General features: G+C 44.9%; 1 protein-coding gene across 6 annotated transcripts in view; it reads right to left on the minus strand.

Annotated features, from left to right (window-relative positions):
- The window catches only part of nid2a (nidogen 2a (osteonidogen)), a 128,810-nt gene that overhangs the window by 55,629 nt on the left and 46,496 nt on the right, over window positions 1-26,685 (minus strand). For 4 of the 6 annotated variants that reach the window (XM_063048759.1, XM_063048741.1, XM_063048778.1 and 1 more), the window contains 6 exons: window positions 21,826-22,062; window positions 20,724-20,963; window positions 18,758-18,994; window positions 12,107-12,346; window positions 10,254-10,490; window positions 8,258-8,497 (listed from right to left, as the gene is read on the minus strand). In XM_063048759.1, coding sequence (XP_062904829.1) covers window positions 8,258-8,497; window positions 10,254-10,490; window positions 12,107-12,346; window positions 18,758-18,994; window positions 20,724-20,963; window positions 21,826-22,062 — 1,431 coding nt within the window. The remainder of the gene's footprint in view (window positions 1-8,257; window positions 8,498-10,253; window positions 10,491-12,106; window positions 12,347-18,757; window positions 18,995-20,723; window positions 20,964-21,825; window positions 22,063-26,685) is intronic. The other 2 variants (XM_063048751.1, XM_063048787.1) reach the window with 2 other exon arrangements.

Below are 26,685 nucleotides of genomic sequence, written 5' to 3' on the forward strand. Positions count from 1 at the left end.
ACAAAATAAAGCCACTGGCGTGCCTTCTTCACCATTGCATGAATGTGTTGGGCCCAGGATAGATCCAAGACGTGGATGCCCAGGAACCTGATGCTGCTCACCCTTTCCATTGCTGACCCCTGTGCTCTCTCGACTTCCCTGTCAAAGTTCAAACTTCAAAGTTCAAAGAAAAACTTATTATCAGAGTACATGCATATCACAGACAACCCTGAGATTCTTCTTCTGCAAGCATACTCAGCAAATCTACAGTACAGTAACTGTAAACATCAGGAACTGTTAACTGTAAACAAACTGTGGAAATGCAGATATAAATAAATAGCCATAAAGAATGAGCATGAAATAACAATATAACAGAGTCCTTAAGTGAGTGTAGTTATCCAGTATCCTTCAGGAGCCTGATGGTTGAGGGGTAGTAACTGTTCTTGAACCTGGTGGTGTAAGTCCTGAGGCACCTGTACCTTCTACCTGATGGCAGCAGGGAGAAAAGAGCATAGCCTGGGTGGTGAGGATCTTTGATGATGGATGCTGCTTTTTTACAGCAATGTTTCATATAGATGTGCTAAATGCCTTATTGATATTGAGTGAGAGGTTGTTGTTATGACACCACTCAGCCAAGTTCCCAATCTCCCTCCTGTATGCTGATTCATCACCCCTTTGATACAGCCCACAACAGCGGTGTTGTCAAGCAACACACATCAAATTTGCTGGTGAACGCAGCAGGCCAGGCAGCATCCCCAGGAAGAGGTACAATCAACGTTTCAGGCCGAGACCCTTCGTCAGGACTAACTAAAGGAAGAGCTAGTAAGAAATTTGAAAATGGGAGGGGGAGGGGGAGATCCAAAATGATAGGAGAAGACAGGAGGGGGACGGATGGAGCCAAGAGCTGGACAGGTGATTGGCAAAAGGGATATGAGAGGATCATGGGACAGGAGGCCTGGTCCATTTCTGACACCTCCCTCCCCTTTCTAGATCTTTCTGTCTCTATCTCTGGAGACAGCTTATCTACTGATGTCTACTATAAGCCTACTGACTCTCACAGCTATCTGGACTATTTCTCTTCTCACCCTGTCTCTTGCAAAAATGCCATCCCCTTCTCGCAATTCCTCCATCTCCACCGCATCTGCTCTCAGGATGAGGCTTTTCATTCCAGGACGAGGGAGATGTCCTTTTTTAAAGAAAGGGACTTCCCTTCCTCCACCATCAACTCTGCCCTCAAACGCATCTCCCCCATTTCACGCACATCTGCTCTCACTCCACCCTCCCGCCACCCCACTAGGAATGGGGTTCCCCTGGTCCTCACCTACCACCCTACCAGTCCCCGGGTCCAGCACATTATTCTCCGTAACTTCTGCCACCTCTAATGGGATCCCACCACTAAGCACATCTTTCCCTCCCTCCCTCTCTCTGCTTTCCGCAGGGATCGCTCCCTATGCAACTCCCTTGTCCATTCGTCCCCCCATCCCTCCCCACTGATCTCCCTCCTGGCACTTATCCTTGTAAGCAGAACAAGTGCTACACACGCACTTACACTTCCTCCCTCACCACCACTCAGGGCCCCAGACAGTCCTTCCAGGTGAGGCGACACTTCACCTGTGAGTCGGCTGGGGTGATATACTGCGTCCGGTGCTCCCGATGTGGCCTTCTATATATTGGTGAGACCCGACGCAGACTGGGAGATCATTTTGATGAACGCCTATGCTCTGTCCACCAGAGAAAGCAGGATCTCCCAGTAGCCACACATTTTAATTCCATATCCCATTCTGATATGCCTATCCATGGCCTCCTCTACTGTAAAGGTGAAGCCACACTCAGGTTGGAGGAACAACACCTTATATTCTGTCTGGGTAGCCTCCAACCTAATGGCATGAACATTGACTTCTCTAACTTCCGCTAATGCCCCACCTCCCTCTCGTACCCCATCTGTTATTTATTTATATACACACATTGTTTCTCTCTCTCTCTCCTTTTTCTCCCTCTGTCCCTCTGACTGTACCCCTTGCCCATCCTCTGGGCTTAACCCCTCCCCCTTTCTTTCTTCTTAGGCCTCCTGTCCCATGATCCTCTCATATCCCTTTGTCAATCACCTGTCCAGCTCTTGGCTCCATCCCTCCCCCTCCTGTCTTCTCCTATCATTTTGGATCTCCCCCTCTCCCTCCCAATTTCAAAATCTCTTACTAGCTCTTCTTTCAGTTAGTCCTGACGAAGGGTCACGGCCTGAAACGTCAACTCTACCTCTTCCTAGAGAAGCTGCCTGGCCTGCTGCGTTCACCAGCAACTTTGATGTGCGTTGCTGGAATTTCCAGCATCTGCAGAATTCTTCGTGTAGTGGTGTTGTCAGCAAACTTGTATATGGTTTTAGAGCTGTACTTAGCCAGACAGTCATAGGTGTAAAGCGAGTAGAGCAGGGGGCTACGTACACACCCCTGTGGTGCTCCTGTGTCGATGGAGATTGTGGAGATATTTTTGCCAATCTGAACTGTCTGGGGTCTACAAATGAGGAAATCCAGGATCCAATTGCACAAGGAGGTATTGAGGCCCAGATCTTGGAGCTTACTGATTAGTTTTGAGGGGATACTGGTGTTAAATGCCAAGCTGTGATCGATAGAGAACATCCTGATATATGCACCTTTGCTGTCCAGATGCTCCAGGGTTGTGTGAAGAGCCAACAAGATAGCATCTGCTGTAGACCTGTTGTTCTGGTAGGCGAATTGGAGCGGATTCAAGTTATCACTCAAACAGGAGCTGATATACTTCAACACCAGTGTCTCTAAACACTTCATCAATGTGGATGTAAGTGCCACTGGGTGATAGTCATTCAGACAGGTTAGCGTGTCTTCTTGGGCACTGGTACGACTGAAGCCTGCGTGAAGATGTTGAAGATATTTGTGAGCGCGCCAGCCAGTTGGTCGGCACAGGTCTCCAGTACTCGGCTAGGTACTCCGTCCAGACCGGATGCTTTCCTTGGATTCACTCTCTTGAAGGCAATCTGCACGTCATCTTCAGGTACTGAGACCAAAGGATCATTGGGAGACATAGGGGTGTATGATAGTTCCTCCTTGATCTGGTGGTCGAAGTAAGCATAGAAGGCATTGAGCTCATCTGGAAGTGAAGTGCTGCTGTCTCCTATGTCGCAGGATTTAACTGTGTAGGAGGTTATGGGATTCAAACCCTGCCACAGCTGTTGAGCCTCCCTCCTTGATTCCAGTGTCGTCTGGAATCTCCATTTCGCCGGAGAGATGTTGACAATAGAAACCATAGAAAACCATAGAAAAACTACAGCACAGAAACAGGCCTTTTGGCCCTTCCTGGCTGTGCCGAACTATTTTCTGCCAAGTCCCACTGACCTGCACACGGACCATATCCCTCCATATACCTCCCATCCACGTATCTGTCCAATTTATTCTTAAACTTTAAAAAAGAACCCGCATTTACCACCTTGTCTGGCAGCTCATTCCATACTCCCACCACTCTCTGTGTGAAGAAACTCCCCCCCAATGTTCCCTTTAAACTTTTCCCCCCTCACCCTTAACCCATGTCCTCTGGTTTTTTTCTCCCCTTGCCTCAGTGGAAAAAGCCTACTTGCATTCACTCTATCTATACCCATCATAATTTTATATACCTCTATCAAATCTCCCCTCATTCTTCTACGCTCCAGGGAATGAAGTCCTAACCTATTCAACCTTTCTCTGTAACTGTGTTTCTCAAGTCCCGGCAACATCCTTGTAAACCTTCTCTGCACTCTTTCAACCTTATTTATATCCTTCCTGTAATTTGGTGACCAAAACTGAACACAATACTCCAGATTTGGCCTCACCAATGCCTTATACAACCTCATCATAACATTCCTGCTCTTATACTCAATACTTTAATTAATATAGGCCAATGTGCCAAAAGCTCTCTTTACGACCCTGTCTACCTGTGACGTCACTTTTAGGGAATTTTGTGTCTGTATTCCCAGATCCCTCTGTTCTACTGCACTCCTCAGTGCCTTACCATTTACCCTGTATGTTCTACGTTGGTTTGTCCTTCCAACGTGCAATACCTCACACTTGTCTGTATTAAACTCCATCTGCCATTTTTCAGCCCATTTTTCCAGCTGGTCCAAGTCCCTCTGCAGGCTCTGAAAACCTTCCTCACTGTCCACTACACCTCCAATCTTTGTATCATCAGCAAATTTGCTGATCCAATTTACCACATTATCATCCAGATCATTGATATAGATGACAAATAACAATGGACCCAGCACTGATCCCTGTGGCACACTGCTAGTCACAGGCCTCCACTCTGAGAAGCAATTTTCTACTACCACTCTTTGGTTTCTTCCATTGAGCCAATGTCTAATCCAATTTACCACCTCTCCATGTATACCTAGCGACTGAATTTTCCTAACTAACCTCCCATGCGGGACCTTGTCAAAGGCCTTACTGAAGTCCATGTAGACAACATCCACTGCCTTCCCTTCATCCACTTTCCTGGTAACCTCCTCGAAAAACTCCAATAGATTGGTCAAACATGACCTACCACGCACAAAGCCATGTTGACTCTCCCTATTAAGTCCCTGTCTATCCAAATGCTTGTAGATTCTGTCTCTTAGTACTCCCTCCAAATAACTTACCCACTACCGACGTTAAACTTACCAGCCTATAATTTCCCAGATTACTTTTCAATCCTTTTTTAAACAACGGAACAACATGAGCCACTCTCCAATCGTCCAGCACCTCACCCGTAGACAACAACATTTTAAATATTTCTGCCAGGGCCCCTGCAATTTCAACACTAGTCCCCTTCAAGGTTCGAGGGAATACCCTGTCAGATCCCAGGGATTTATCCACTTTAATTTTCCTCAAGACAGCAAGGACCTCCTCCTTTTCAATCTGTACAGTTTCCATGATCTCACTACTTGTTTCCCTTAATTCCATAGACTTCATGCCAGTTTCCTTAGTAAATACAGACGCAAAAAACCCATTTAAGGCCTCCCCCGTTTCTTTTGGTTCCGCACATAGCCGACCACTCTGATCTTCAACAGGACCAATTTTATCCCTTACAATCCTTTTACTCTTAATATACCTGTAAAAGCTCTTTGGATTATCCTTCACTTTGACTGCCAAGGCAACCTCATGTCTTCTTTTAGCCCTCCTGATTTTCTTGCACTTTTTATACTCCTCAAGCACCTTATTTACTCCCTGTTTCCTATACATGTCATACAACTCTCTCTTCTTCTTTATCAGAGTTGCAATATCCATTGAGAACCAAGATTCTTTATTCTTATTCACTTTGCCTTTAATCCTGACAGGAACATACAAGCTCTGCACTCTCAAAATTTCTCCTTTGAAGGGTTCCCACTTACCGATCACATCCTTTCCAGAGAACAACCTGTCCAAAACCACGCTTTTTAGATCCTTTCTCATTTCTTCAAATTTGACCTTCTTCCAGTTCAGAACCTCAACCCTAGGACCAGATCTATCCTTGTCCATGATCAAGTTGAAACTAATGGTGTTATGATCACTGGAACCAAAGTGCTCCCCTACACATACTTCCGTCACTTGTCCTAACTCGTTTCCTAACAGGAGATCCAATATTGCATCCCCTCTAGTTGGTACCTCTATATATTGATTTAGAAAACTTTCCTGAACACATTTTACAAACTCTAAACCATCTAGACCCCTAACAGTATGGGAGTCACAATCAATATATGGAAAATTTAAAATCCCCTACCACCACAACTTTATGTTTCCTGCAGTTGCCTGCTATCTCTCTGCAGATTTGCTCCTCCAATTCTCGCTGACTATCGGGTGGTCTATAATACAACCCACTAATGTGGCCATACCTTTCCTGTTTCTCAGCTCCACAGATAAAGACTCAGTAGACAAGCCCTCTAATCTAATTTTAATTCCACATCCCATTCCCATTCTGACATGTCTATCCACGGCCTCCTCTACTGTAAAGATGAAGCCACACTCAGGTTGGAGGAACAACACCTTATATTCCGTCTGGGTAGCCTCCAACCTGATGTCATGAACCTCGACTTCTCTAACTTCCGCTAACGCCCCATCTCCCGCTCGTACCCCATCTGTTACTTATTTTTATACACACATTCTTTCTCTCACTCTCCTTTGTCTCCCTCTGTCCCTCTGAATATGCCCCTTGCCCATCCTCTGGTTCCCCCCCCCTTGACTTTCTTCCCGGACCTCCTGTCCCATGATCCTCTCGTATCCCTTTTGCCTATCACCTGCCCAGCTCTTGGCTCCATCCCTCCCCCTCCTGTTTTCTCCTATCATTTTGGATCTCCCCCTCCCCCTCCAACTTTCAAATCCCTTACTCACTCTTCCTTCAGTTAGTCCTGACGAAGGGTCTTGGCCTGAAACGTCGACTGCGCCTCTTCCTAGAGATGCTGCCTGGCCTCCTGCGTTCACCAGCAACTTTGATGTGTGTTGCTTGATTTTCCAGCATCTGCAGAATTCCTGTTGTTTGCCCTCTAATCTGTCCTGCCTGAGCACTGCTGTAATATTTTCCCTAACAAGCAATGCTACTCCCCCACCTTTCATTCCACTGCCTCAATCACATCTGAAACATCGGAACCCTGGAATATTAAGCTGCCAGTCCTGCCCCTCCTGTAGTCAAGTTTCACTAATTGCTATAACGTCATAATTCCACATGACAATCCACGCCCTCAACTCGTCTGCCTTCCCCGCAATACTCCTAGCATTGAAATATATACACTTCAGAAGATTTTTACCACCACTCACAACCTTTCTATTAGCGGATTTGCTTGAACTTTTAACATCATTTATTTTCACCCCAGCCACACTGTCAGCTCTGTCACTCTGGTTCCCATTCCCCTGCAAATCTACTTTAAAGCCTCCCCAGTAGCACTAACAAACCTCCCTGAAAGGATATTGGTCCCCTTGTAGTTCAGGTGTAACCCGTCTCTCTTGTACGGGTCCCACCTGCCCCAGAAGAGGTCCCAATTATCCTGAAATCTGAAACCCTGCTCCCTACACCAGTTCCTCAGCCACTTGTTCATCCTCCAGAGCATCCTATTCCTACCCTCACTGGCATGTAGCACAGGTAGCAATCCTGAGATTACCACCCTCGAGGTCCTGCTTTTCAACTTCCTACCAAGCTCTCTATACTCACTGTCCAGGACCTCCTCACTCTTCCTTGCTATGTCATTGGTACCGATGTGCACCACGACATCTGGCTGATCACCCTCCCACTTCAGAATGCAATAGTGCAAGCTCCTTGGGAACTTCGTACTGAGCAGGAAAAAGTATCATTTTATAGTTTGACAGCAGCTGGGTGTTCAGGAGTTCACCTGGGTCACTGGGTTGCCACACGGGACCTAGAATGGCTCAAGTGGCAGCCTTTCAATTCCAGGATTTTTAACAAACTTGTAATCCTTGTAAATTCATATGCCTGTGTCCTAAAGAGCTCTTCTGAGTGAAACAGCAATTTATTTAACTTCTTTCAATCTACTGCATGGCATTCATTTTGCCTACAATATAGCACAATCTACTTTGAAGGCACCAAATGCAGATTAGGCAACTGCTTTGCTGATTACCGCTGCTCAGTTTGGAAAATGACCCCTTGTCAATCGGTTTTCTTATCTTACTCCCAGTCTCTCTGTCTCTTAGCACTGCTCAAATCAGGCTAATGCAAGCTTTTGTGCTTATTCTCTTCTCTCTAACAGTCCTTACTTATTTATTAAGTAGATGGTGCCTAATGCTATTTGCCACTTGGACAACCTCAGACTCCACCCTGCAAGTATTCCTTTTACTCTCTCCACCACTTCTCTCTACAACTTAAAACACACTTCTTTTCTCACTTACCCAGTTGGTTAATATTTATGGTTGAGTGGTCATCAACCATAAATATTAACTCTTTCTCCCTGCCCTCAGAAAGCATCTAACCGGCTAATTGATTCCAGATTTTGCTCCCTGATGGCAGTGTTCTTCCAAATGGCCGACGGTGACTTCTTGACGTTGTCATTTGCTTACCGCCATTTGATGGTCATGTCCCCACAGTAGACAACATCAAAGCATAATTCCTCTCTGGAGGGGACCACAGGACATGAATCATTTGACCTGGCACTTGACAAGTGGTTTAGAATTCCAATACACTAATCAACCATAACCATGAGAACTGATTGCTAAAACACACAAAGATAATCAACAAGTTCCAAGAAAAGCTCACTGTAAAATAGAAATCATTTTAAACATATTTTTGCTAAACTACCATGAGACTATTTATGACTGACCTGGCTGTTCACAATGTGGTTGACTTGTTCCAGGAGGTGTCATAGTCCCTGGAACTTCCTGTCCATTTTCATAGACACACCAGCAGTATCCTGTGCTGCCATGGCACTGCAGTGGACTGAAGTTCCCTTCTTCATCGCACTGAGGGATGTGGAGTCCAGAAATGGGTCTGCGCAGGCTCAGTATTGCTCGCAGTCGCTCTTGCTGCAGTTGACAAGCAGTCTTTGGCCGTTCGTTGGTTTCTAACAAATCAAAGATAAATATACTCGGGAAATGATAAATAATTAAGAATCATATTTTTTATCACTGATATATGAAACGAAATTTGTTGTTTTATGGCAGCAGGTCAGTGCAAAAAGATCAAATTACTACAAAGTTAAGTAAGTAAATAATGCAAAGAAAGAATTAACAAAGTAGTATTCATGGGCTGTTTAGAAATCTGACAGAAGAGGGGAAGAAGCTATTCTTATGTCATTGAATGTGGGTTTTGAGGCTCCCGTACCTTCTCCTCAATGGTAGCAAAAAGAAGAGAGCATGTCCTGGATGGTGGGGGTCTTTAGTAATGAACATCACCTTCTTGAGACACCACATAGAATCTCAGTAATCCTGTTTCACTGCCACCTGCCTTGAAACAAAGGCCTTTAAAAACCTTCATCTGCACAATCAGCGGTGCCAAGCCTGGCTGCAAGAGGAGGGGGGTTGGGCATGGGGCTTGCAACCCCATCCCGTTAAAAACCCTGAGCTACAAAAACACCAAGAGAAGCTCAAAAGAGTACTCCGGCATGGTGCTGCTGATGGGCTGAAGTACGTTCTAAAGCATTCAGACTGATCACATCGGATTGGGCCTGCCAGGCAGAATAATTACAGTAGCTGTGCCTGTCTGGGCCAGTTGTGGAAGACCTACTTTGCTCACCCTCTGCACTCTTCAGTCAAGCAACAGGCTAGACTGGACCACATTGGTCTGGTGCAGAAGATCCGTCCCGGGAAATCCTGACTTACTGGGCCCAAGGGGAAAACCGGGGCACAGTCTTACCTTCTCTCAATCCTTCCTTTAGATTTAATAACTGACTTTTAGGGACACGTAAGGTATTTAAAACACAAGTCGTCAAAGAAAGAGCTAAATTGTACCTTTTGCATTTGGTTTAAGTTTTTTTTCCATCTGCAGGCTTTGAATTGGCATTAAAAATATCAGAGACAGAGCGTGCAAATGCTGGAGTCTGGAGCAACAAAACAGAATCTGACTTGTGTATCATTTGGCTTTGGCTCTCTACGAATGTATACAAACATTCGACAACATTGTTTAGAAGAACAGAAATCTATAAGAATTACTTGTAAACTTTACAGCGGGGAAAAGCCTCAGGCCAAGCTTTGGCAGCTGTCAGATCCATCTGAGGCATGGGGATGGGGCCACCTCACTGCTCCACGGCACTGACAGCCCCAGCAACGTGCGACAGCATGGCAATAAGTTTGACCCTTTGCAGAGGCCAGGCAAGTGCAAGTGCAGGGATTTCAACGTACTGGATTTCTCTGCTATAGAAAACTTCTGGTCAAGTATTTTTTTTTCCCCTATTACAAAGAAAAACACTTTTAAAGATTGAAAATCTGACTGGTCAATTAACTTACAGCAGTGGCAAAAGTGAAGAAAGGACATTTGAGATAACTTGCAATAGAACATAGGGAGAGAAGATGGAAGATTAAACTAGAAAGTGAAACAGTCTGTATAGAAAGCAAATATTTAACCTTACTTTTAATCTAACATTTTGTCCTTCAGTTTGCACCTTATCCCATTGTACTTTAAACTACATTGTTTGTATGAAACGTGCTGTGTAAGTTATTAAATAACTGTAGTTATATTTCATATTTTAAAATGACATTGCACAGATCATATATCAAATTCCAAATGCGATCAATTTTAGATTAAAAATGGAAACCTTTTCCAATTATGGATTTTGCTGAACATAGAACAATTGATTGAGAACAATTAAAGAAGTGACTGACCCAGCTCCCCACAGCGTGGCTGACCAGTTCCAGGGGCTGTCCTCGTCCCGAGAACCTCCTGTCCATTCTCGTACACACACCAGCAGTATCCTGTGCTGCCGTGACATTGCATCGGCCTGAAGTTCCCCTCGTCATCACACTGAGGGATGTGGATACCAACCAAGGGCTGGGACCCACGCATCTCTGACTCTACCCGTTCTCGATGCTGCTCGCAGACAGACTTAGGGCGTTCAGTTGCTGCCAATAAAGCAATTTCATGAAAACATGGACACCAGAGGAATTGCAATGGAGAAAAACAAGGAAATATACTGGAAGTATGGGTGAATTATAATGTGTTGGCATGCGGCCAAGTGGTTAAGGTGTTCGTCTCGTGATTTGAAGGTCGTTAGTTCGAGCCTTGGCTGAGGCAGCGTGTGTGTCCTTGAGCAAGGCACTTAACCACACATTGCTCTGCGACAACACTGCTGCCAAGCTGTATGGGTCCTAATGCTCTTCCCTTGGACAACATCGGTGGCGTGGAGAGGGGAGACTTGCAACATGGGCAACTGCTGGTCTTCCATACAATCTTGCCTGCGCCCTGGAAACTTTCCAAGATGCAAATCCATGGTCTCATGAGACTTACAGATGCCTATATACCGGAAGTAAAGGTGGAACACACTGATGCAGAAATTTGATGTAGTGGTCACCCATACCACTCCAGCACTCCCTCTGGGATGCATTAACATTTCCATATATTGCCGCACATAATTCTGTCAGCTGTTTTCACAAAGACTAATTTCCATGAAATACTGAATTTTTTACATTTGCACATGATTAGTCCATTTGTTTAATTTTTGTCTGGATTGGGGAGCATGCCTTATGAGAATAGGTTGAGTGAACTTGGCCTTTTCTCCTTGGAGCGACGGAGGATGAGAGGTGACCTGATAAAGGTGTATAAGATGATGAGAAGCATTGATTGTGTGGATAGTCAGAGGCTTTTCTCCAGGGCTGAAATGGCTAACATGAGAGGGCACAGTTTTAAGGTGCTTGGAAGTAGGTACAGAGGAGATGTCAGGGGTAAGTTTTTCACACAGAACATGATGGGTGCGTGGAATGCACTGCCGGTGACAGTGGTGGAGGGGGATACAATAGGGTCTTTTAAGAGACTCTTAGATAGGTACATGGAGCTTGGAAAAATAGAGGGCTATGCGGTAGGGAATTTCTAGCCAGTTTCTCGAGTAGGTTACATGATCCACACAACATTGTGGGCTGAAGGGCCTATAATATGCTGTAGATTTCTATGTTCTATGTTCTTAAACCTGACTGACCTGACAGCTCACAGTTGCATAGAATCTAAGAGCTGTGATGTCATGTTATACCTTTGTAAGACATTTGTTAGGCCTCATCTTTGGAATTGTGTGTAGTTGTGGTTGCCACACAATAGGAAGGATGTGATTGCAATGCAGTGAGAAGACACCAGGATATTAGCTGGAGTATTACAGTTATAAGAACCCATTGTACAGGAACAAGGTCTGTTAGGCTGGGCAATAATTTCTTACCCCAGTCTATGAACTTTTGAACAATCTGCTATCATCCACTACACATTACTTATGACAGTGCCAGTAGCATTATACAGTTATAAATTTAACTTTAATCCATTGACATAAAATGCACACATTATCTACAAAATATATTATCTGTTAACATTATTGTATCAATGTTCTTTGTGTTATCTATGATATATGTACCACATTTTGTTCGTTGTTCCAATAAGAAGTTTGTTTCATTTAGCTGTAACATGTTTATGGTTGAATGAAAATAAACTTGAACTTGTTATAATGATTAATCAATGCTTGATTTTAACACTGACTGACCTGGCTCTCCACAGCGTGGCTGACCAGTTCCAGGGGCTGTCCTCGTCCCGGGAACCTCCTGTCCATTCTCGTACACACACCAGCAGTATCCTGTGCTGCTGTGACATTGCATCGGCCTGAAGTTGCCTTCTTCGTCACACTGAGGGATGTGGTGTCCAACGAGAGGCCCGCGCAGGCTCATTTCCGTTTGTATCCGTTCTCGCTGCTGCTCACAGGCAGACTTCGGGCGCTCGTTGGTCACTAATAAAATAAAATGGCTTTAAAATAATTTCAAATAAAACTTGCAATTATCGCAAACAGTATATGGTAACATCTTCTCTCTAACACCCATAGGGGACCACATGGGCTGGAAATTCTGTATCCTCAGAGGTGTATTAAATTGACTTAAGATATGTTGGCAAGACCATCTTGTTTTCTGAGTGCTTTGGACAGCATTTCTAGAATAATTAGTCCAAGTTCTTCTCCTAATATTCCTAAGTGAGATTACATGGGGAATGACTCCATTAATTGTGCCCTTTACTGAGTGATCTCACTTATGTACAAGGACGACTAAAAGTTTGGAACATCGACGAATGCAGCACAGGAAGAGGTCTTGCGGTCCAAATTGTCTCTGCCAAAAAACAATGCCTGCACATGATCCATTTAATGAATGTATTGGTAAATCAGTTAACAGGAAAGGAACCAACCTTGAGGCAATGATTTTCAGTTCCAACAAATTTCACACAATAATTTCAATTCATCACCATAGTCGATCCATATTCCATCAGTACCCAACACCATTTGTATTTTCAACTGCTCATTACTGGCATAACTCTCAGAACTTTACATTGTAATAGGCTTTCTCAGTACAGTATCTGCTTCAATGTTTATTCTGAAGAATTTATAGATGAAGAGAATTTTGTTTGGGCACATCTGATCACACAGAACATTCCTATTTAGAATGGAACAATTTGAATTGAGAACAAAAGAGTCACAGGATTATTGATTGATAAAAATACAAGAAATGTAAAAACTATTCGATTAAAAGTTAGATGAAGAGGTACTAGTAGAATAAAAGGAACACTATTTTGGGAGCTTCATTCTTTAGTTTACAAATGCTTCGGTTCTGAAGTGTTTTGTTGCACCTATCTATTCGATGTATACACTGCTGACTCTTGGGCTTAAGAGAAAAAGAATCTCAATTTTTCAACCTTTGAACACGTGGTGAAGCTGCAAAACAGCTGTGGAAAAGACCAGTCCGTTACCAACAAGAATGCAAGAGGTATTTCAAAGCAATTTACAATTGAACAGACTGACAGGAGAGACAGGGGGAACAGTCAGAAGGAGAGCCAGACCTTTTGGCTATGGATGTGATCTGACATTCCCAGTCATACCTGCAGGCCAGCTTTAATCAGCGCTTTAAAGCCAGTCGCAATCATAGGAGGCAAGTGTGGTCCATATCATTCATTACCATGCTAATCAGCTTCTATGAACCATATTGGTACTTTGAAAAAATGCTAGTAAGCAACTCCACAATAAAAATCAGAATTTTATAATTCCCTGCTTTTGCTCAACAATAGTCATTTTACTTAATTATATTACCTGGCCACAAACATTCTCATCCAAGTCATTTATATATTTTGACAAACAACACAGCTCCAAAATTGATCACAAAGTACACTATTGAGAAAACTACTTCAGCCTCTTATTGCAAAGTTGATTTTGGATCCAGTTTGCCAAAACACCTTGGATCATACGTGCACTAACTTTCTGGATCAGTCCCTTTGCAGGACCTTGCAAAAAGCCTTTGCTAGATCACATGCATTCCACATCTGCCACCTTGCCTTCAATTTTCTTAGTAGCTTCCTCAAACTTGATTAGATTTGAGAAGCAAAGTTCTCATGCATGAAATGATGCCAACTCACTTTAATCAGTCCCTGCCCTTCCAAATGATCATAAATGCTATCCCAAAGAATCTTTTCCCAAATAGTTCCCTTATACATATTGTAAGGCTCAGACGCTCTGTAGTTTCCTGGCCTATTTCTATTGCCCTTCTTGAATATGGGATCACCATTAGCTAATGATATCACACACACAGCTAAAGATGATACAAAAATTCTCTCTCTGATCCCAGCAGCATCCTCCCTTATTTCCCATAGCTCCCTGGGATATGTCCAAATCTCTAACTTGATCGTGACAGACATAAGCCTCCTCTAATACTCCCCATCCTTCTCACTGGTGACTACTGATGCAAAGGATTAATTCAGGATACTCTATGTATGCCCTGGCTCCACAAAATTACATTCCTCTTTTGACAGGACTTTCTCTTTTCCCTAGCAATCCTCTTACTGCTAAGTTATTTACGAAACGGCACTGTGGAATTGAATGCAATGTGGAGTAGGAAATATAGAAGCTACCAATCAGAACAGAGAAAGAAAGAAGAGAGAGCGTACAGGGCAAAGAAACAAAAACAATACATTAGAACACAGAATGTAGAACAGTACCACAGAGGAACAGACACTTTGGCCGAGATGTCTGTGCCAAATTAAACTAGAACTATTTAGCTACACATGATCCGTAACTCCCCACTTCCTGCATGTTCATGTCCATGTCTAAATCTGTTAAACCCAATATCGTGTCTGCTTCCACTACCACCCTTGATCATCATTTATGTAAAAAACTTGCTCTGCCCAAATTAATTAAACTTTCCTCCCCTCACATTAAATTCAGGCCCTCTAGTTTTTGGCATTTATACCCTGAGAAAAAAGCTCCATCTATACCACTCATTATAAATCCCCATTGGGTCTCTCCACCTCAGCCTTCAACACTCCACAGAAAACAATTCGTTAGATAGAAACATAGAAAACCTACAGCACGATACAGGCCCTTCGGCCTGCAATGCTGTGCTAAACATGTACTTACTTTAGAAATTACCTCAGGTTACCCATAGCCCTCTATTTTTCTAAGCTCCATGTACCTGTCCAGGAGTCTCTTAAAAGACCCTATTGTATCCGCCTCCACCACCGTCACCAGCAGCCCATTCCATACACTCACCACTCTCTGCATAAAGAACTTACCCCTGACATCTCCCCCGTACCTAGTTCCAAGCACCTTAAAACTGCGCCCTCTCGTGCTAGCCATTTCAGCCCTGGGAAAAAGCATGTGACTATCCACACGATCAATGCCTCTCATTATCTTGTACATCTCTGTCAGGTCACCTCTCATCCTCCGTCACTTCAAGGAGAAAAGGCCGAGTTCACTCAGCCTGTTCTCATAAGGCATGCTCCCCAATCCAGGCAACATCCTTGTAAATCTCTTCTTCTTTCTGTGGTTTCCACGTCCTTCCTGTAATGAGGTGACCAGAACTGAGCACAGTACTCCAGGCAGGGTCTGACCAGGATTCTATATAGCTGTAACATTACCTTTCAGCTCTTCACCTCAATCCTGCGGTTGATGAAGGCCGATGCATTGTATGCCCTCTAAACCACAGAGTCAACCTGCGCAACAGCTTCGAGTGTCCTATGGACTCGGACACCAAGATCCTTCTGATCCTCCATGCTGCCAAGTATCCTCCATTAATATTATATTCTGCCATCATATTTGATCTACCAAAATGTACCACCTCACACTTATCTGGGATGAACTCCATCTGCCACTTCTCAGTGCAGTTTTGCATCCTATTGATGTCCTGCTGTAACCTCTGACAGCCCTCCACACTATCCACAACACCCCCAACCTTTGTGTCATCAGTAAATTTACTAACCCATCCCTCCACTTCCTCATCCAGGTCATTTATCAAAATCATAAAGAGAAGGAGTCCCAGAACAGATCCCTGAGGCACACCACTGGTCACCGATCTCCAACCACTCTTTGCCTTCTGTGAGTAAGCCAATTCTGGATCCACAAAACAAGGTCCTTTTGGATCCCATGCTTCCTTACTTTCTCAATAAGCTTTGCATGGGGTACCTTGTCAAATGCCTTGCTGAAATCCATATACACTACATCTGCAGCTCTACCTTCATCAATGTGTTTAGTCACATCCTCAAAAACTTCAGTCAGGTTGCCTATGACAAAGCCATGCTGACTATTCCTAATCATATTATGCCTCTCCAAATGTTCATAAATCCTACCTCTCAGGATCTTTTCCATCAATTTATCAACTACTGAAGTAAGACTCACTGGCCTATAGTTTCCTGGGCTATCTCTACTCCCTTTCTTGAATAAGGGAACAACATTTGCAACCCTCCAATCCTCCAGAACCTCTCCTGTCCCCATTGCCAGAGGCTCAGCAATCTCCTCCCTTGCCTCTCACAGTAGCCTGGGGTATATCTCATCTGGTCCCGGAGACTTATCCAACTTGGTGCTTTTCAAAAGCTCCAGCACATCCTCTTTCTTAATGTCTATATGCTCAAGCTTTTTAATCCGCTGTAAGTCATCCCTACTATCGCCAAGGTTCTTTTCTGTAGTGAATACTGAAGCAAAGTATGCATTAAGTATCTCTCCTCCAGTTCCATACACACTTTTCCACTGTCACAATTGATTGGTCCTATTCTCTCACATTGTATCCCCTTGCTCTTCACATACTGGTAGAATGCCTTGGGGTTTTCCTTAATCCTGCTCGCCAAGGCCTTCTCATGGCCCCTTCTCGATCTCCTAATTTTATTCTCAAGCTCCTTCCTGCTGGCCTTATAACCTTCTAGATCGCTATCATTACCTAGTTTTTTGGAACTTTCGTAAGCTCTTCTTTTCTTCTTGACTAGATTTTCAACAGCCTTTTTACACTACGGTTCCTGTACCCTCCCATCCTTTCCCTGTCTCACTGGAAGATACCTATGCAGAAAACCTCGCAAATATCCCCTGAACATTTGCCACATTTCTGCTGTACATTTCCCTGAGAACATCTGTTCCCAATTTATACTTCCAAGTTCCTGCCTGATAGCTTCATATTTCCCCTTACTCCAATTAAACACTTTCTTAACTTGTCTGTTCCTATCCCTCTCCAATGCTATGGTAAAGGAGATAGAATTGTGATCACCATCTCCAAAATGCTCTCCCATTGAGAGATCTGACACCTGACCAGGTTCATTTCCCAATACCAGATCAAGTACAGCCTCTCCTCTCGTAGGCTTATCTACATATCGTGTCAGGAAACCTTCCTGAACACATCTAACAAACTCCACCCCATCTAAACTTCTTGTTCTAGAGAGATGCCAATCAATATTTGGGAAATGAAAATCTCCTACCATGACAACCCTGTTATTATTTCACCTTTCCAGAATCTGTCTCCCTATCTGCTCCTCTATGTCCCTGTTACTATTGGGTGGTCTATAAAAAAATACTCTGTAGTGGCCACAATATCATAGCTCCAAGTACTGATCTACGCTCTAAGCTCAGCCGCTTTGTTCATGCTTCTTGCATTAAAATAGACACATCTCAAACCATCGGACTGAGCACATCCCTTCTGTGGAATTCTCTGCCACAGCAAACTGTTGAGGCCAGTTCATTAGCTATGTTTAAAAGGAAGTTAGATACGGCCCTTGTGGCTACAGGGGTCAGGGGGTATGGAGGGAAGGCTGGGTTCTGAGTTGGATGATCAGCCATGATCATAATAAATGGCGGTGCAGGCTCGAAGGGCCGAATGGCCTACTCCTGCACCTATTTTCTATGTTTCTATGTTTCTATGTTTATCACCTGCCTATCCTCCCTCTCGCACTGTCTCCAAGCTTTCTCTATTTGTGAGCTAACAGCCCCTTCCTCCGTCTCTTCAGTTCTGTTCCCACACCCCCCCACCCAGCAATTCTAGTTTAAACTCTCCCCATAGCCTTAGCAAACCTCCCTGTCAGGATATCGGCCCCCTCAAATTCAAGTGCAACCTGTCCTTTTTGTACAGGTCACACCTGCCCCAAGAATCCTGTGTCCTGATGAAGGGTTCCAGCCCGAAACGTCGACTCATTGTTTCCACGGATGCTGCCCGACCTGCTGAGTTCCTCCAGCATGTTGTGAGTGTTTGCCCCAAGAGGTACTGATGATCCAGAAATCTGAATCCCTGCCCTTTGCTCCAATCCCTCAGCCACACATTTATCCTCCACCTCATTCTATTCCTATACTCACTATCATGTGGCACAGGCAGTCATGCTGAGATTACTACCTTTGTGGTCCTGCTTCTCAGCTTCCTTCCTAACTCCCTGCAGTCTGTTTTCAGGACCTCCTCCCTTTTCCTGCCTATGTCGTTGGTACCAATATGTCCCACGACCTCTGGCTGTTCACCTTCCCACTTCAGGATATTGTGGATGTGATCAGAAACACAAACACAGAGTTGTTGAAACTCTGCTAGGAGCTAATACCCACTAAATCAGGCAGCACTCTGGTGAACTGGACCATCTTGAGCTACAGTGTAAATAAACACAGACTAGCTGAAGCATTTGCACCAATCAAGGCCAATAAGCAAACATAGATAGCAGGCATCAAGTGAATGGTAGAGCCCTGGGGAATGCTGAGGAAGAGAGATAGGTGAGATACTTCTCCTGGCAATCTGGCTGCAGTTCTGGTTGCCGTACAAGAATAGGAAGGATGTGATTGCAATGCAGTGAATGCAGAGGCAAGTCACCAGCATGATAGCTAGAGTATTACAGTTATAAAGATTTATGAATGCTTGTCGTAACGCTAACCAACCTGGCACCTCACAGCGCGGTTGACCAGTTCCAGGTGCTGTTCTAGTCCCTGCAACCTCCTGTCCATTCTCGTACACACACCAACAGTATCCTGTGCTGCCGTGACATTGCATCGGCCTGAAGTTCCCCTCGTCATCACACTGAGGGATGTAGAGTCCAACAAGAAGTCCGTGCTGGCTCCCCTCTGCTTGCAACCGTTCTCGCTGCTGCTCACAGGCAGACTTCGGGCGCTCACTGGCTGCAGATCAATTCAAGAAGGAATCTGTTACTGAGCAACAGTGGAAATATTTTAAGTTGAGCTGTGTCATTTTTCTTCTTGCTGACTGTGTTGTCAGTTTACAGGGCATCAGGCAAGCCAGCAGGTTGTGTGACATTGTGCCTGATGTGTTCAGCCTGTTGTTATAATGGATGCTAATTGCTTGTGCAGAACAAGGATAAGCTGGATTGTTATTAAGGAGACAACTTAAATTGGGGTTTCAAGGTTTTACATCTCTGTACAACTGAATGAGGAGAAAAGAAAGAAATACAGAAACCATCCAATTAGAAGGGAGAAGGAGACGGACTGCAAAACCTGAAAAGGCAGAATGATGAGATAAAGAACAGCATAGATCATCTTGATGTTGGTGATCTATCAATTCAGACAGGTTTTGCAAATGAAAAGCAAACCTTTGATTATTTGACTTCGGGACCCCACTTTGCAAAATATTTCTTATTCTTCTTCTTTAATATTTCTTTATTCTGGGTATGGGCAAGTCAGTTTAAAGAGATACATAGTGCAGAGAGTTGAAGTCTTTTTACCATGGATTTAAGGTGAGAGTTAAGAGGGTTAGATGGGATCTGAGGGGAATTTTTCTCTCTAACGCACAAAGCTCTGCCTGAAGAGCTGATAGAGGTTAAACTCTTGCAATGTTTAGGAATCACTTGAATTGCCAAGGTGCAGAAAGCTACTGATCTAACACTTGTGAATGGGCTGCATATCAGTAGGTACATTGGGTGGGATGAACATGGTGGGGTGAAGGGCCTGTGCTACACGATGCTATGGGCCTTATGACACTTCACAGTTACAGCTGACACAAGAATAAATTCTTCCAATGATAATCTAATGCTATGAATCACATAAAGGTGCTTTTGCAAGTTCCAGAACAAATTTAGAACTTAAAAGCAAGCAAGTGCAAGAGACTGGACAGACTGAGGCAGGACAGCAAGTGAGAAAGGCTATGCTGCATTTATTTGAATGGAAAAAGCCTGACAGGTGAGGAAAGTGAGCTCGGAGCATGAACAGGCACTTGGGATTGATACTATAGCATGAGTGAGGGATGGGCACATGTGGCAACTCAATGCTCTGCGGTATACCTGCTGCAGGTATGAGAGAGGTTGGGATAAGAGAGGAAGGGAGTTGAATTTTTGATTAGGGAGAATGTTACAGCAGTATTTTTTTTTAATTAATCCTGGGGGACGTTCAGTGAGGCGACATGCATAGAAACCAAAAAAAATAAGAATAGAGTGATCACTTTGATGATGTCCCAGAATGGTCAGGGGGAATTAGAACAGCAAATACGTTGGGAGATCATAGATAGCTTCAGGAACAATAAAGCTGTAATAGTAGGTGATTTTAACTTCCACTAATATTGACTCAGACAGACATAGTAAAGGATTAGATAAAGGTTTCTTGATCAATTCGAAGACTACCCTTTAGACAGGGTAACAGTTGACCCTCTTGGGAAATAAGACTGGTCAAGTTGGGTGTCACTTTGGGACCAGTTTGAAGAAAGATAGGGATGATCCAGAAGTAAAAGACTTAAACTGGGACAAGGCTTAATCTGATATCATTAGGCACAAATTTGCAAAGTTTGATTGGAAAATGTAGTTAGCAAGTAGATGGATCACTGAGTTCCCAGTCAGAAATTTCAATAAAATCCCTTTGAATTTCTCTATTTACTATAATCTTACTTATTACCCTGACTAACCTGGCTGTCCACAATGTGGTTGACCAGTTCCAGGTGCTCTTCTTGTCCCGGGAACTTCCTGTCCATTCTCGTATACACACCAGCAGTGGCCTGTGCTGCTGTGACATTGCATCAGCCTGAAGTTCCCTTCGTCATCACACTGAGGGATGTGGACTCCCAGAAGAGGCCCACGCAGTCTCATCTCTGTTTCTAACCGTTCTCGCTGCTGCTCACAGGCAGACTTGGGACGCTCATTGACTGCTGATCATTCAATTTGAAACAAGATATAGTGAAAGTACAAATTACACAGACTGGGTCTTGTAACATGTTATTTTGTACAGTGCTCATTGCTGACAGTCCAAAAATTATGAGAGAATTACATCCAAACTACATCTTTTAAATAAAATATATTTCAATATCTCAAGCTGTTTAAAATTCTACTGCCATCAGGGAGAGCTATACCCAGTAAAATTTACCTATAACCTGCAGAATTCATTCCTGACTTACTGTACAAGCTGTGTGGATCTTTTTCAATAAGGGTTTCCATTTGAGTTACTTCCCATGCTAAAACATCTCACAGGACCTTCCTTGCTGGGATATAATCAGAAGATGTTCTGCTTAGTAGAACAGGTGCATGTGGGATACAGTTCATTGGCAGGGAATTGGGCTGAACTCAGACAAAGGAATTAAGAATGGTTATTTTTAATTAAAAGTATTAAAGAAAAATAACATGTAGCAAACAGCTAATCAGAAAGGAGAAAGGGGTCATTTTCAACATTGCCTCCAAGGAGGTAATCTGAAACAGCAAAGGATTGTCTGAAAAGATGGAAAGCACAAAAGACTACAGAGAAGGGTACAAGGAGAATAATGTGGCATTCAGAATATATGTAAATTAGATCACTCTTTGGTTCGTTATATGCAAGCACTGCTCCAATGAATGGTGAGACGAGGTTCATAAACTTAGGAGATAACGGACCCTGAAACTAACACTGTCCACAAATCAGCTTGCTATGAAATACTTACAAGCCTTTCTGCAAGTTACAGGTCAGTCATATATACTTTAAAGTCTCTTCTCATTTTAGTTGCAATAGTGACCAATTGCTTCACTAAAATTCTGACTCACATGGGAGCTCACAGCGTGCTTGACGGGTTCCAGGCGCTACCCTTGTCCCGGGAACTTCCTGTCCATTCTCGTACACACACCAGCAGTATCCTGTGCTGCTGTGACATTGCATCGGCCTGAAGTTGCCTTCATCATCACACTGAGGGATATGAACACCAAAAAGAGGCCCACGAATGCTCCCTGCCTGCAGTCTCTCTCTTTGCTGTTCACAAGCCGTTTTTGGACGTTCACTGGTTGCTAAGAAAATGGAAATAATTTTGAATCTAGCACAAAAATAAAGGATCATTCACATATTTCAATGATACATCAAATACTGTCATCACCCTTTCAGAAAGAATATTCACACAGGCCAATGTGCTTTGGATACAGAACAATTCATGGGATATTCGTACCTACCTCACTTCATGAGATTTTGCAGTTGCTGGAAATAAAGAATAACACACACTAGATGCTGGAAGTACTCAGCAGGTCAGGCAGCATCTATAGAAAGGAATAAAGTGTAGACCTTTCAGGCCGAGACCCTGATAAAAATCCTGCTGGAACGGTCTTGGCCTAAAACATCAACTCGTTCTCTTTCCGTAGATGCTACCTGAACTGCTGAGTTCCTCCAGCATTTTATGTGCTACTCTACAATATACTGTAGCTAAGTCAACAGTACAAACAGAAGCAAATTCCATCACTGACAGGGTTCTATAAAAAGTGCCTTGTAAAGGCCACAACCCTTTGTTCACATAAAGGAGTATTACAACCAGGGATTCTGTTCTATTTAACTTAGAATTTTGATTTGTGAATCACATGCTCCTTTTTCACAGTACAGCCCTATAATCAAGGAAAATTGTAAAGCATTGAAACACTGGTTTCCTCAGCTGCGTACATCTAGGGAAGACAATATCCGGCCCTGCCAAAAGTGTGAGCCCCTCCCCCCCCAATCCCATCTGTGTGGATTCTGTGTAATTTGTTACCCTGTTACAAATTACTGCCACGAAATAACCAACAGTACACTGCACACGATTAAAGGAATTATATTTATGAACCTTAACTAAAGAGTTAGTAAAGAATAACTAAAAGAATTGGGCCCATTCTAATTAAACAGTCAAATGTGCACAAGTTGGAGCTCCTCTGGAACTTCTCTGTCACTCATGTGCTGGGCCCTCGGTCAACGTGACTGCACACACCACCTACCGAATGTCGTTCGCAATCCATCTCCAACAAACGGGTCTCCCACCGGATCGTATGTTGTGACCGGTTCTCCCCAGCGTCTTTTCTCTTCATCTCCTCTCGAGCAAAAGCCCAAGACCAACCTTAATGTCCCTCATCAAGAAAAGCCTCCTGCTAATTGATGGCACGCATTCTACATCATCCCTCATCTTCAACAATAACCCAACCTGGCTGAAAGCAGAACAGACTGTTCTTACAGAGCTGCTAAGTGAAATATCTACAGCATCACAGTAACGATGTGAACCAGGGCATTACACTCCCCCCCACCCCACCCCCCAACCACAAATAGAAATAATTTGTCATCCCGTCATTAACAACACCATTTTCAAAGGAATTTCATGATTTTCAAAGGAATTTGTAAATGGTAGCGACATATCTCACTGGGGGATAGTCTGTTCCCCCGGTGCTACATAGGCCAGCCTATCTGCGGGTCTCCTGACTCTTTGAGACCTCCATATCCCGTCCAGGGGCAGGGGCTGATTTAATCTTTCCTGCTGCTGATCCTTCAGACTCGCCACAGAGCTCTCTGACTAGGTGTAGGCTCCAGGTCAGGCTCTGGGCCAACACACACTTCTTGTCCGAGAGGCATGGAGAATCTTGACATCCTCTGGTTTCACCCGGAAAACAGGTACATCCGGTGTGTGACTCTCCACTTCTTAGAGCCTAGTTGCCCAGTGATCAGCCAACTAGTGCTTCCCAGGTAGCCAGTCAGTCAGTCAGTGGGTGCCGTCCCGAATCCGGGGTTGGCGGCTATGCACCTCCATCTTCTTCGATCTTGCGACAGCACCAAGTACAGCCTCTCCTCCAGTTTGTTCTCACTGGCCGCCTTGGCACCACCCACCGCTGCCCCCGCCGAACTTGAGCCCGAGGCCGTGTCGGCCTCCAGCCACGACCACTTCTTCGAGCTCGGCCCTTCCTTAGGCGGCGGCCTTGGGCAGGTCCAGGCACACGGTGCAGCGCCCAGGTTCATCATGTCTCTTCTAACTAAGTGCATAACATACGATTCGTAGATACGTGGTGAGGCTTTAGTCTCTTCCACGGAAGACAGCCGTTGGCTCACAAGGAGCTCATCCACCCTTTGTCAGGTCTTGTTTTTTTTTAGTCCTGCTGAGTACAGCCTCTCTCCGACCATCTGGCACCCGACCGAAGACCTCAGCTAATTCATAAGCCTTTTTCAGCTCCCTTCTCATATTAGACGCATAGTTCAGATAAGTCTTCTCTTTATCAGCCTCACCCATGGGTATCTGGTAATACCCACTTCTCAAGTCCAGCACACTGAACCATGTTGCACCATTCAGGCAGGCCAGCACGTCTTTGATTCTTCAGACTGTATACTGGTCGGGGAACGTACACCTGTTCAGAGTCCAATAGTCCATCCGTTCCTTGCCTTTCTTCTTCCTGGCCACTACTACTCAGTGATGATCCCAGCTTCCTTCAACTTCCACAGATGCTGCCAAACGTCTTCCACTTCTGTAGGTGCCAGTTGCCTCAACTTTTCTCTGAAGCTACTGTCCTCTGTCACCCAGATGGTGTGGCAAATGCTCTTGGAACAACCCACATGAAACTCTTCAGTAGAAAAGACATCTTCTAGCTTCAATATTTTCTCTATCAACCTCTTCTTCTAACCTCCATGTACTGGGGAGTCCCCAAAGTTAAAAGACTCGGCAGTCATCTTTCCTCTTTTTGGAGAGAATTTCTCCCTGACTTGTCTCACAGGGACACTAGACATTACCATCACCGGGAAGAGGTACGTCATTAGCATCCTCCGCCTGAGGGTGACCTTCTGCTCCGAAGTGTTCCTGACACTCACTGTCATCCTGTTCGCCTGTACAAGCGAGGCCTTCTGCAGTTCGGGCCTCACCAGTGCCCCAGCAGGTAAGCCTGACTCCTCTTTGTGGTCTTCCAGAGCACCCACCTCATGCATTCCGGGAAATTTGCGGTTTCCCCATCACTGTCACCACTTCCCCAGGCCGTAAGGTGAACCACACAGTCCTTCGTTTACGATCATCATCCAGCCCAGTGCAGCCACGCACTTCCTCAAAAGCAGCTTGGAACACAGGGTGAATGGACAATGCCTTCAGAAAGCTCTCTCCAACTTTCTCTTTGCAGGCTCCCACTAGCCTCCTCACATTAGGAGTATTCATCCCCAGGAGAATTGAAGCTTCGTCCCGCTCGATCGGGTCCGGACAAACCAGCACTAATGTATCAGGGACCTCAGCTACTCCCACATCTGCCTCTGAAAACTCCAGCTTCAATGACAAGTAACCATCGTACGGATAGTCATCCGTACTAAGACCCCAGATCTCTAGCGCACTGAGTGGCGTCAATGGTAAATGCATCAAATACCGGTTGTAAAACGAGTACAGTAGAGTAACCTGGGATCCTGTGTCAAGTATGGCTCCAGCATAATACCCTCAATCCATAGCGATACACTGGAGCTTGGCCCCTCTGAGCCTTCAGGAGTAGGGTGTTTTGCTTTTGGGTGTTCCTTGATATATTGCTGGATATGTGCTCCCCCTGAGAAGCCAGGCCGTTCCCTCACTGGGTCTCTCCGCTTAGATACCCGGGGGCTCACACTCTTGCCTGAAGTGACCCTCTTCACCACAGTTATAACAGACAATACCGGCCGCTCCCCTTCTCGCGGGACCCAGGTCTCGCTAGCAGCCCTCTGCGTAGTCCGTCCCCTTAGGGGATCCACCTATCAGCTCTGTCGTACTGGGGGCCACCATAACAACTGGGACGTCTCAGTTCTAAACTCTGCCACAAGCTCCTTCACCACTCCCCGGGGCGGGTTATTAGTGGTCAGCTCAGCCAAAGGGACCACTTACCAAGGACCGTACCCTGTGGACGGAGGCCTCCCGCGCCTCCATCGCATCCTCCTCCTCTCTTACTTCAGCTCAACAAACGAGGGGGGGGGCTCGTCTTACAAGACATTCTGCGACCACAAGCGATCAGATCCGGCAAATGGGTGCCTTTCGCCACTTGGTCCATTCTTAACTGATTCACCTCAGCCATTTGAATGCCCCCCTACGCCGCAAGCCATTTAGCTGCCTCACTAGCCGAAAAATGGAGACAGAAAGCTTCTCCTCCTTCTCCTGAAACTTGTTCTGAAACCCCGTGATAAACTCCAGTGGACCTTCCGTCGCGCAAAACATCTTTTCTAGCGCTTCCATGTAGCCCGCAGAGGCAGAAAGGGATTCTTCTGTGTCTTTATGGCTCTCACTCCATCAACAGCCGGTCCTTCAAACCTTTAACCAATCGCTCTCTGTTTTCATCATCAGGGCACTGCTACTCATCCAGCAACTGAGGGGTCTGCTCTGCCCAAGTCTCATACTCCTCCCCCCCCCTTTCTGGGTGGGCTTCGTTCCTGAGAACAGGCTGAGCCTGCGATAGCTGGGAATTTGAACCTGGGCATTTTGCCATTTATTCGCCAGGGAGGTAAGGGCCGCTACCAACTCAGAATGCTCAGCCCTTGCTGGAGGACTCTTTAGACCCTCTACATCAGACTCCCTTGCTCCGCAGAAATGAGAGCAACTTGTCTTTAAAGTCTCTGCCCCCAGCTACGGAAAACCTTGTTTCCAATTCGACACACTTGCCTTCACTCCCCTCCTCCCGGGAAGTGTGGACAGTCCACGGCCCCCT

This window comes from Mobula hypostoma, chromosome 1 (assembly GCF_963921235.1).
Source record: "Mobula hypostoma chromosome 1, sMobHyp1.1, whole genome shotgun sequence".
NCBI lineage: Eukaryota > Metazoa > Chordata > Chondrichthyes > Myliobatiformes > Myliobatidae > Mobula > Mobula hypostoma.